We start from the raw sequence: 12,426 nt of genomic DNA, 5'->3' as shown, positions 1-12,426 counted from the left end.
GAGTTACAGGAGAAGTAGTTTCAACCTTTAAGAAGTTCTTATACACACTTGCAGTGTTTCAGTTTACAAAAAAAAAATAAAAAAAACAAAACACAAAAAAAGAAAACAAACAACACTTCAGGTTTTGCCTATTTTTTTTTCCCTTTTACAAAATCCAAAGAAGTATTTTCATCTTAGAATTTAACATGCAGCAATGCACAGAACTAACCTACATTCTCCCCAGATTTTGGGTGAAGCGCATGGGGGAAAAATAAAGAAAACGACTGGGGAACAAACAGAAAGCCAAGAGCTTATTTCCTTTGACTCAACTGAATTAGACACAAAAACAAAAGCTGGTACTGGGCGAAATTGTATCTACAAGCCAGAGGGAATAGCTTGAGATTTTGTAGGTCGTTCCAGCACCACTTATCCCCATTAAACTCACTTTTCCAGTTTTCCCTGCATGGTTGCACTTTGGACACTCCCAGCAGTTCGGCAGCTCATCGTTAACCACACCATCTGATTCCTTCACCTGGTGAAAGAGAGGCACAACTCAATTCACAGCAAGCCACAGGAAGCTGTAAAAGTCTACAGGCAGAATCATTCAGAGGCATCTCTTACAGCTCTTCGTTCTCTCTGAGCGACTGCTGCCCTCCCGATGGCTACAGGAAAGAAACCCCGATCACCACAGGTGCTGGTGCTGAGCACAGCCTCAGTCCCACAAAACCACCCTCGTGGTAACACCGACGGGAGGCAAGCATGCTGGTCAACTTGGTATGTGACATGGGGTTCAGGTTTGGGGTTTTGTGAAGGTCAGGGGCAATCCTAATTAACACAGGGGACGTTCTGCTCTTGGAAAAATATTTAAAAAGAAAAAAAAAGCAAAAACAGAAAACAAAACACAAAGCTCCCCCCAAGAAGGGCTGTAACTGTGCCATCTCCAAAGGCCTCCCACTTCGATATGAAAAGCTCAGGCCCCATCCCATGTCCCCCCCCACCCCAAAGCAAGGCACAGCCTGAGCTTTTCATAGGAAGGGATTTTTCCCATACACACGTTCTCACATATATTAATACTGGCAGGCATTTTTAGAAGCAGAGCACCCTGCACTGTAATCAAGTGTTCCTTGAAATATTTTTCTTTATGGCCGGAGCTCGCAGCCCCGTGCACCCAGCCCCCAAGCTCATGTGCCAGTAAAAACGCTGGTTGCCAAGTCAGCTGGAGAACAGACACACTTATTCAGAAGACTGGACACATGAAATCATTTTCAGGGCTCCTCACCCCCCAGTTATCCAGCCAGCACGAGGAAGAGAAGCTCTTACTGCTCAGCTACCCCTGCGGGACAGGGACATTTTGCATTTTGCATCGCAGCCGAAAGCAGAGGGCTGCGAGGCTGCTTTCTGCCTCTCCACACGGGAGCCCTCGTTACTCTCCAAACAGGAGATCGGTGGCTTGAAGAGAAATTTCTGTGAATGAAACTGAGGAGGAACAGTACAGCTAGGCTAAAAGCACCTCCACACAAACACATATGCTCACTGATGGCACATTCACATCTCAAGGATTTCGATATATATTTAGACAAAAGCCTTGAGGGGAAAACGGGAAGATGATTTCGTGGCTGTAGCAGCATGTTTTTGTTGTCTACAGTCAAGACAAACAGCTGGGCATCGGCAGCACAGTAGCAGGAGACTGCTGCTGAAACAGGCAGGGGCAAAGATCTGCAGATTTTTCTTGTTTCTGAAACATTTCCTCCTCCCAGCTGGGTGAAAACGTGCTGGCTGTGCAGGAGCGAGCCCCGCTTTTAGGGAACTGCTTCCTCCAGTCCCCGAGCCAGACAGCAGCCCTGCTAGTTTCACCATCCAGCAAGAGTGATGACATGTCAGTCTCTCTCAGCAAGTCTTTTGGAGTTAATAAACGAGTAAATGAAGTGGGCAGAATTTAAATACTGGTTTTATCACAACTGTGCGCCTTTGAACCTTCTTTCCCATGGTAGGTGTAAGATACTCCAGGAGCTGTTGTATACATCTCTGCCTCGGGGGAACAATCCCTGGCCCGAGCCCAAGTTGGGAACAAGTTATTTCCCGCACCGAATATAGAACAAATGCTACCAAAGGGAAAGCATTACAGCTCCGTCCCTTCTGTGAAGTTGAAGGAACTGAACAGATGTGAGGAACTGTAAGCAAACTAATTAGACACACACAAACCTGCCACCGAATCTGTCCCAAGCCTCCTGGGCTGGGTGGGAGCCAGTTGGGTGTTTGCTACCACCAGCAGGTGGGCGTCTGAGCCGCGGCGGGAGGCAGCCTCAGGACCGTACCTGCAGCACGAGGGTGGAGGTTCAGGAAGCCTCAGCGTGAGCCTGTCCTGCCGGGAGGGCTGCCTTTTGGGGAGTAAAGTACCCCGGGATGCCGGTCTGGTATCGCTGAGCGAGAGCCCTGACTTCTGGCAGCACCAAGACTGAAATAACCCAGGCACGGACACACCTGGGCTGAAGACAGGGGCAGAAATGCAGCTGTGCTGGAAAAGGTCTTTATTTTTCATTTACTCTTTCTGCTTTTCTGTCAATGCAACTAAAATATCCCCTGTTTTCCATCGTTATCACTACATTTACGTAAGATGAAAAAGAAGAGGATCTGACTGGGAAAACGAACCCCTTTTCCTTAAGGAAACAGCATCAGACACTGCACTTGGTCACCCGAGCTAACCAGCGTTACTAGTAACGGGACTTGCAGCAAGAGAAACCCATCAATACTGGTTCAATTCGAACGCTCTGCTCCAGCGAAAGGCAATATCCCTCTGAAAAGCTCAGCAGCTTCCTCTGGAAGCAGCGCTGTGCTGGGGGAAGGCTTGCCAACATGATTTTCCTAAGAAGCTGTTCGGCAGAATGAGCGCTCACACTGGTATTGTGTTTTCTAAGAAAAGCAGCAGCGTGTCGGAAAGCACCCCGTGCCACTCCTCAGGACATGCCACAACCTGGCTGCCCTTCACACAGCTCCCACACAGGCGTGTAACATGCCCTGTGCTAGTGGGGCACCCGCAGGAGCTCCTCGAGGCTGCGAGTGTGGCAGAGCACGGATGCACCCCAGCTTCCTTCATGAAATGCTTCGGGTTGGAAGGGACCTTAAGGATCATTTAATTCTTAAAGATCAGCTGTAAAAGCCCCTCCAGAAGCTAGCATTAAAGCTAGCTCAAGTATTAGGCACCAGCACAAGACAGACGCAGCAGAGGCCACCCCCTGACACTGTTTTTTCCTGGAGAAAACCCACCACGAACACGTAAAGCCAAAGGGGGAAGCTGGAACAGGACAGAGCAAGCTACCCACGAGCAGCCCAGTGCGTGTGCCCGAGCCCTGGAGATGCACCCCGGAGAGAATTCTCCCCTCACTCCTCCCCTCCCTGCCCAATTTCTGCTGGTTTCCCCCAAAAGTATGTTTGCTGGAGACAACCCCCACAGTTCACACGTCTTCCTGCTGCCTGCTTTCTGAGCAGGCCAGGAGGGGATCTCCTCTCGGTGGGCACCCACAGCAGCTGCCCTGGGGCCACATTTGCTTTCAAAGGCACTTCCCACAAGGGCTGTTTATGGGACTCTGTCTGCGGGGCTTTTAAACCCACATCAGGGGGCAGCACATAAATAAAGCACCAGGCTCTTGTCTCACAGAAAACTGCAGAACCCAGGAACAAAGAGCAAGGAGGGAACCAAGGAAAAGGTCCCGTTTGCTTTTTGCTGTTCTCCTCTCGCCTTCCAAGGTGATTCTGAAATCCTCCTGGAGCCCTTTTGTTTGGGTATCTGACCACCACCAGCTCTCCCACTGTTCCAGCTCAACAGAAGCACTGAGTAATTAAAAAAACAAGACATGCTGCAAGTCTCCCACCGCTTCATTTTCAGCAATACCTCGAGCAACATTGTTCCTAGTTACCAAAACATCACTCGGAACATCACATATGCATAAAGGAACAAACAGCACTTGCTTGAGTTCACAGATCTGACCCACATCCTGTGCAACCAGTCCCAGATGTGGTACGGTGAGAGGAAACCACGCTTGAACTGCCACTAGACAACAATCCCAGCCTCTGGACCCAGCCAAAAAGTGTAACTGGCACTGCAAGGAGAGGGAAGGGGGGTGTGGAGCACTCTGAGGGGGGCTGGAGTAGGAAAGCAGCAGCTGCAAGGCAGAACTGGGGCACCCCGAGAAAGGAGCAGCTCCTTCCCTCGCTTTCTCACCCCCTGAAGCTTTGTTTTAAGCAAGCAAAGCTCCCCGAGTCCTCAAGTGGCAGGAGCTGTGGGTATCAAAGCCACCTGCTTTCTGCTCTAGGGACACACGGGTCGGTTGGTGAATCTCAGCACAAGGTGCAGGGACAGTGAAAGGCACGGAGAGCAGCACCCCGGGCCTGCACGAGGAACGCGCCTCCCCTCCCGGAGATCCCCGGGGGCCCAAGGCTGCTTCGTGGGGCACGGTATGTCAGAGCACATTTGCTTTGGCAAATCACTTTAACCATAAACAAATCAGCAACAGGAAATGGCTGAGCAGCCGAGACACGAGCAGCTCTGGAGAAAGGAGGCTTCCAAGTGCTCAGACACACGGACTTGCCCAAAATCACACTTCTGGTACTGACGAGGAGGGTATCTGCTCGCAGCGCTCGAGGCAGCCAAGGCTGAGTGTTCCTGCAGCCTGAACCTTGCTCAGTTCGTTCTCTAGAGCTGCAGTCCTACTGCAACCTCTGCTCACAGCACCTTCAAGCCAGCTGCCACCAAAAGGCAGCTCTGTGCCTGGACAAACCCAGACAGCAAACTGCTCCTTGTACTCTGTGGGACACGGGAAGGAGCTGCTGGGTTGTGACTAACTCATCCAACGCTACGTACAGGTAGATTCCTCTGCCCCCTTGAGCTTCCTGTGCCAGCTGAGATACCTCACTTAAATAAGAAGTAAAAAAATAAATAAAACACTTGCATGCACGCACGTTTTGCAGGCTTGCTCTGGGCAGCCAGGGGATGGATGCTGGTCACATCAGAAGAGAGCTCCCTCCTGCCAGCCAGGACCACGCACGCCACGGCTTCAGTCCTGCTTCTCACCCCAACTCTGCGCTCACTCAGTTTCCAAAGACGAAACCGTGAAAGTTTTCTAACTTCTGTGCCCTACTTTTACGTTAAGGTGACATCTAATCTACTTTTAGTTTGCTTGTTTCCAACAGGTATTACATCCTTGCACTCACCTTAAGGCATCCTGGGTGTATTATTTCATTACAAATGGAGCATTCCATTAGCATGAGATTAAACTTGCTCTCCTCCTCTTCCACAGTGTCCTCTTTCCCAGCTTCTCCACACACCAGACATACAGCAGTATGAGGCAACACCGGCTGTTTACACATATCAGAAGGAAGTCTTGATCAGGGCACATAAGACATATGGGAACAGAAGAATTCAAAATGCATTTACAGTATTTTCATTCCAAAGAGAAGATAAATAGGGCTTAATTGTGCAAACTGCTGAAGGCTCCGTCCCAGCACATCAACAAAGGCAAGAAAAACTGGTAACTGGGGCTGGGTACCCAGACCAAGCATCGCAGGACGTGTTGAGGGAATCAAAGTGCCCTCCCTCTAGCAGCATTAATCCACGGGGCATTGCAGGGATGAAAGCATTGGGGTTTTTTTTGCGGGTCTCTTTTTTTGTGAGCTGACACAGACATTGGCACGTGTGTCACTTTTCTACCGTACAATGGGAGGCAAAAGAAGCAACCTGGAACATCACCGTTCACATCCGTGAAGCTTCGCAGGCTGCCTGGCAATTTGGCAGCGCCCCTGTTTTACAGGCAGGGCAGGCAGATGTTGTGGGACCCAACCCAGCCCTCACAGCAAGCCCACGACAGACCCAGAACAGACCTTTCGCTGACTGATAGCCTACTACAGGAGGCCCTGCTCCCAAAGCATTGCAAAAAGCACTGCACAGGCACTTAAAGAGAGAATTCCTCTTCCAGAAGTGTCACAAGTGAGAAGCTCTGTGTTTTTTTTTCCTATCTTTTGCTGAAGCAGAAAGGGAACTGCAGCATCTCTTATATCCATCACCCAAGTCAAAGCACTGAATGCCAGTCTAATTAAAAAGCTACCTTAGTGCTAATGAGGAGCAAACTTCTTGTTTCCTGCAATAAGGTACAAGCCATTACAAGAAATAAACGGAAGATCCTTGTAAGAAGCTGGCTATAACGTGAAATGGAATCGATCAGGTTGCAACTCCCTAACTATTAAGTAGTTGGAAGCAGAGATGTGGCTTTTCATGGCAAGGCTCTCTCATTTATGGAGCAAATAAAGACTGGAAGTGAAAAACTGCACACTGAATCAAACCTCTGCAGCAACAGCCCATCCTTCAGGAAGTTTCAGACAGGGATAAAACTAACTATGGTAAGCCAATAGAGCACAGCGTGCTGCCCCACGCACCAGCATCAGATGTGGTAACGCTTTTCTGCTTTCTCATGCCAGTACTTACCCACAGTCCCTTTTCAAAGCATTTTGCAAATGTTACTGAATTCCCAACCTTCCTCCATGCACACAAGAAGAATCCCCAGGATCCCACTCTGCCAGCAGGTGAACCAGAGGAAAGCTAAGAGCTGCGACAGCTCTGTCCTCCTGTTCTGTCCCATCTCCCACACGACACCTATTTATATCCACCCCCGAGGAACAAACAGCCCAGAAGCAGTACAACTTTTCTTGCTGGGAGCAAGGGTGTCTCGGGAACCTCCTCTGTGCCCCACCTAGCTCTGTCCCACTGCTGGAGTGAACAGCAGCTCTGCTGTCACAACCTGACCTCCCAGCAGAGAGCCCCCCACTTCCTTCAGACCTACTCGACGCAGCAGCAAGTGTCCCAGGCCCTCCTCCTTCCTCCCTTGATTGAAGCAGTGATGCAGAGGAGTTTCCTGTTCTCTGAGCGGCAGTGCTGGCTCTCTGAAGGCTTCTGAGTTTAATGAAAGCCTGCGCCTAGTTAATATCGGCAGTGTTATTAAGCAGAGGAAGGCACAGTCCCAGCACTGTGGGGATCATTACTTCCACAGAGCCTCGCTTTGGTGGTTTCCTTTAGCTGGGAGCTGTTGGATGCGTACCACAATATATTACTGCTGCGATTGTTAGAGAACATAATGAACAAGAGTAAAGACAATTGGATTGCCTATAGAAACGGAAGGCACCATTAAAAACTGCAACGGTTCAACTTGTTAATTTACTGCGCTCTCGCTGTTCTAAGGAAGTTTGCAATATTCCCACCGTTACTCACACCGCCGAGACCTCACAAAGAGCAGATATCCCTTGAGCACATGCACAGATGGGACAAGGAAGCAAAGTGCCTCGACTACAGAGCCATGTCTTCTAAACACGGCTCCTGGAAATAAACCTGCAGGTAACAACTGGAAACTACTTCTTCAGAAGAAAAGAGGGGATGAGAAGATGACTGCACACAGCAAGGAGAGAACCCAGCTCCTCTCCTCCACAAGGCCCAGCCTGTGTGAAGACTGAAACACCTTACTATGAAAACTTCCTTCTACAGGCAGGATGAGGAAGCACACTGCAGCCCTAATGTAATCCCTCCACTAAAAAGGCAGCATGATTTCACTAGTTCTTCTCCCTGGAGAATGATAAATTCTTCATCCATGCTGTTCGATTCATGCCACACTCCAGGAAATCAAGTGTTCAAAGAAAAGACACTTGAGCTGCAAAAGCACTCAGAGGAAAGGTAGATAGATATTCTGTGCACTTTACTCAAAGATCCAGGAGAGCTGAATCCAATCCTCTGTCAAGAGCACCGCATGGCTTAGAGCAGGACACAGCGTGGGCTACCAGGAGCAACTACTGGAAACCCTGAGTGCGAATCAGTTAGTAAAACCTGACCCGAGCCATTTAAAAATGCCACCACTTCAGTGTCTTCATCAGGATTAGAGAAAAAAATGTAAGTGAAAGGAACTGTAACAAGACTGAATCAAGAGTTACTGAGGAATCAGGATAGATGGTGTAATTCAGTTATGAATAAACAACATTCCTTCCCTTAAAAACAAAATAAACAAAAAACAACACACAAAAAAATAAGAAAACCAAACCAAACCAAAACAAAACCTTCAACAACACTACACAAAAGGCCTTCCCAAAGAATTATGAGAAAGCCAAAGCTAATTTTTCCTCTTCAACGAGAGCACTGTGGACAAAAGGCCTGAGGAGCTCAGTGACAGTCGATATGAAAGCAATGATTCAGAACTTCATGGAAGACTAATCTGTCAATACGTGTTAAACACAAAGCTATCACTTACGACTCAAGAAGCTTCTAAGAAACACATCACAATAGGCCAGGAAACTGCCTTTGACTACCACTTGTCCTGTTCTGACACTCACCGCATCCCCCAACAGCCATTTCCAGTCCCTGAGGAAGAGAAGGCCCCGGGATGGATGGCTCTTTGGCTCTTCTCCATCAGACCCCTCTTGTACGCTTAGGTAAATGGCAAATTAATTGAAATTTGGATCCCAAGTAGCCTCTGGTCACCAATGCCAAAGTCTTGGGGGATGCCAAAGACTTTTGCACATCTTGAGGTGGTCAAGCAGCTAAGGTGGTAAAGATTGTTGCAAGGTGGCTTTTATTAGAAATTTCAGAGGCTCAAACCGCAGAGGCCTCTTCAAATTTGAATGATAACTTCCCGCTCGCTCTTCTCCCCACAATCCCAGAATTTCAGTGTGATTTGAGTGCCAATTTCTGGCGAATTGATGACCTCCACATCTACCTTCTAGACTACTGAGAACAAAAGCCACATCACTGAGTTTTAGGCTCAGTCCCACACCTTGTCACCAGGAGAGGAAGCTGTAGGAAAGAAATCTCCGAACGAGCTGTACCAGCAGGTGCACTTACTGCGATACACTGCCTCATAATGCAGGACTGTTTCATCCTGCCAGGCCCCCCGAACTTCTTCATGTCCTTGCAGAAGTGACACTCGCCGCACTCTGTCCGCAGACACGCCTCGCACTTGCGGCATCGCGTCCTCCTCCGGCGGGCTCCAGCGGTCGTCCGGTTAGCTGCGAGCTTCACCGCAGAGGCAGCGCCCAGCTTCCCTTTGGGCCGTCCGACCGCCCTGTTCTGAAAGAGCCAGACACACAAAAGTTAGTTGCACATCCCACGGAACACCTGAGCTACAGAAAGTCCTTGGGCAGGAGCCGCACACGGCGCAGACGTAAAGCCAGCAGATGTATCAGCCATACGCAGATGGCTAATACCCAGCAGATGCACGCAATCACTCTTAGAGCTAAAGGAATTCTGTCACCTTTAGAGGGAAAGATGCATTGTAAAAAGACAAAGAAACCTAGGCGCAAGTGAGAGATGCCAAATCTATCGTAAACCCAACACGACAGGAGGGCGCTGAGAAACTATTTATGCACAACTCAATGCAGGACCGAGCCCCAAGTAATGTTCTTGGCTTAGGTCAAAGATAAGACCCGTGCCAGTGCAGAGCTCTGGGCTAGGGAGCTCCTAGGACTGTGTTCAGGTTAAGTCAGGTCTACTTTCCTCCTTCAGAAGAGTCCAAGGAGGCAGCAAAAGTAATTCCGAGGCTAGATACAGCAGGGAAACATTCTGCAACAACGGCTCAAGTCACAGCAGTCTCCCTAAAAGAAAAGCACAAACTGCTGCCAAGTGACAAGCCAGGAAATAAACCACAAATCCTGCAAAACCCCTTCCAGAACAGCTCCCCTCCTATCCAACACTAACAAGTGCTCAAAACCAGAACACTAACTGATGCTGTGCAAAGGCTAAAAAGGGCATCCCGGGTCTAGATTTCAATGACCTTTGAGGCAGAAGCTAAAGGAACATGAAAAGATTTTAAATGATGAGGTTAACTGCAACATATTCACTCCAGATATCTGAATTTCACGTTAAATGAGAAACTCCCTGCTCAGCACAAGAACACAGAGCTCAAGCCAAACATCGCCAAGCACGGTGTCATCATACGGGGTAATTACCCACTGATTGGTGTGGCTTTCTTACCACTGACAACTTTCACCATGAAGATGACAGTGACAGGACTGCAGAGCTCATCTGGTTTAGTATTTGCACAACTCCTCCACTTTCGGTGCCCCCCAGCACACAGAGGCCAAACGTAACCAGTTTCACTTTCTGTTTGTGCTGAATTCTGGGCAGTCACCGAGGCAGGAGGAGGTTGGCTACAGAAAGCCACGCGCAATTTCCACCGCAGCTTTTAAAAGAAAGAGCTACGGACACGTTCGGCTTGGTACTGCCAAAGCTTCCAAGCGTCCTGCTGTATGGTAACCCTGACAAAAAGGCACGTGGGTGAGCATTTGACCTTCCTCCCATCCGTCCCAGCAAGCCCCCAGTGACTTAGGACACAGCAGAGAGCAAGGAGCTGCACCTCTCTGCCTCCTCTCCCACAGACCCACTGTTGTAACCGAGGTGGGAGAAAGCATTACTCAGCTGACGACGTTACACGGATCCCTGCGAGTTTTTAATTACGCTCCTCCACAGCAGTTTCTATTCTCCTCGCAAGCTGAATCCCGCTGTGCTCTGTGAACGCAGAGAGGTGTAGCTTCCCATCGGAAACTGCACTAGACACAGCTTTCAGATCAATTTCAGACACTCTAAAGAATAAATATTTGCCTTTTAGACCAACATTGCAGCCTCTCAAGGCTAAAGTCGGCTGTGGCAGGACTGGCTTAGCACCTAGATAAGAGATAATTTCCTTCCTCGGCATGAATCACCCCTCCACTCTCTCTATTACAACCTCCTTCCACCAGCAGAGGAAATGAGAAAAACGAACCGAAGGGAGTTAAGTTCAACTGAAACACATTCAGCAACCCGGGCAGCTCCCGTCTGCCGACAGCACGTGGAAGGTTCTGCGTTAGCCCGGCTCCTTCCCACTAGGTTTGAACACGATTAAGTTTTTTAAGAGGGCAAACAGCAGTTACAATGCCATCAGCACGGTCTTTTTTTTTTTAAAGGCAACCTCTCGCAAGGAAAATTCAAACTCGGTGCTTTTCCCAGCCCAAAGGCAACTCCTGATTTTGCCACAGTGGCACGAGCCAAGCCCCAATTCTGGTGACTCTCTTGAGCTCAAGGACACTGGGAAGTTTCAAGTAGTGGAAAGGTATCGCTGAACGCAGAAACGGAGAATCCTGATTAAAAAATACAAATAAAAGAAAGAAGCAGGCAGGTGAAGCTGTAAGGACAAGTGGGAAGCCAGAGCACACCACACAACTCAGATTTCCTCGTAAATCACCACCACGCAGCGGAAAGCAGCCACGCAAAGCTCTGACCCCGCTGAACGTAACGGATCTGTGCCCAGCCCTCTTCACTGCTCTTCAGGAAACCCAAGCAACTGGACCAGCTGGGGTTGTGCTCACTTACAACCCACCAGCCTCGATCCTCCCCCAGTTTCCTACCAGGATGTCCCAATCCGAGCCAGCAGGGCTGGAGAGGCCCAGCAGGAATTCCCACTCGTATCCAGTTTCAAGGGGCTCGAATGCGGTCGCTTTATAAACCTCAACAGAAGAAAAGCTGGCCTGTGGGTTGCTCTCCCAGAAAGGTGCTGGGATTCAGGGGGGGTAGAAGGAGCCTCCAACACGACTTGGGGTTTATTTAGCACGTGGCAGCCAGCCCGATGAATTTCAGGTGGATGCTAGGGAAGAGATGCCTCAGGACCCCCAGCTCAGCCTGCAGGCTCACGGTACAGCAGCCAGGTAGTTAACCTGGTGGAGATTTCCTTCTCAGGGGCTGCCCAGCTCAGCACCCTCCCAGGATGACTCCATGGAGCTGTCCTGCAGCCACCGCTGTCAGCTGTCCCAAAGAGAAGGCTTCCACCATACCTGAAGAGAATTTTTTTTCCCCTATTCATACAAAAAACACCAGAGGGTCAAGGCAGAGCTGCTTGAACTGCTACCAAAAGCAGTCCCGTGTTCTCTGGCACCTCCGCAGAACCTGCCCGCACCTCTCTGGCCACAGAAGAGCCTCCAGAAGAGGGGCAGGAGGATGCTGAGGCGACGCCGAGCTCTCTCCCAGGCTCCTAACAAAGGCTCTGCAAGCAGCTCCCGAAACCTATTAGGATTAATAGACTAAATACTTACTTCTGTTACACTGAGACCTAGAAAGCTGGTGGACTGGCACTACCCTCTAAAACAAGCTGTGATAACAGGGCATTCTGCTGGCTTTTTCCCCATATTACCACTATGAAACACACAAAGGTAACCACACCAACCAAAATTTAAATGCTCAGAGCTTGCTCCTGCACCAGACACAGCATGACCCATACAACACCTGGGTGCTGGGAGCACATTTTGGCCATCGGATGCAATACAATCTGAACTCCACACTCTGTCTGCAACAGCATCACAGCTTTGGTGTTTACAGCATCATGCTTCTGACCTTCACAGCTGCAAAGAATAACTCAAAAGATCTCAGATTAGCAAAAAAATACCAAATCAAAC

General features: G+C 49.3%; 1 protein-coding gene across 15 annotated transcripts in view; it reads right to left on the bottom strand.

Annotated features, from left to right (window-relative positions):
* Positions 1–12,426, bottom strand: part of KDM2B (lysine demethylase 2B) — a 101,144-nt gene that overhangs the window by 8,668 nt on the left and 80,050 nt on the right. For 14 of the 15 annotated variants that reach the window (XM_082773841.1, XM_082773851.1, XM_082773848.1 and 11 more), the window contains 3 exons: positions 8,849–9,073; positions 5,188–5,331; positions 425–511 (listed from right to left, as the gene is read on the bottom strand). In XM_082773841.1, the coding sequence (XP_082629967.1) occupies positions 425–511; positions 5,188–5,331; positions 8,849–9,073 (456 nt within the window). The remainder of the gene's footprint in view (positions 1–424; positions 512–5,187; positions 5,332–8,848; positions 9,074–12,426) is intronic. The other variant, XM_082773842.1, reaches the window with a different exon arrangement.

The sequence above is a fragment of the Aythya marila genome (genome assembly GCF_965140915.1).
Source record: "Aythya marila genome assembly, chromosome: 17".
Classification (NCBI taxonomy): domain Eukaryota; kingdom Metazoa; phylum Chordata; class Aves; order Anseriformes; family Anatidae; genus Aythya; species Aythya marila.
Note: the sequence above shows the minus strand (reverse complement) of the source record. Positions and strands in the feature narration are given on the sequence as shown.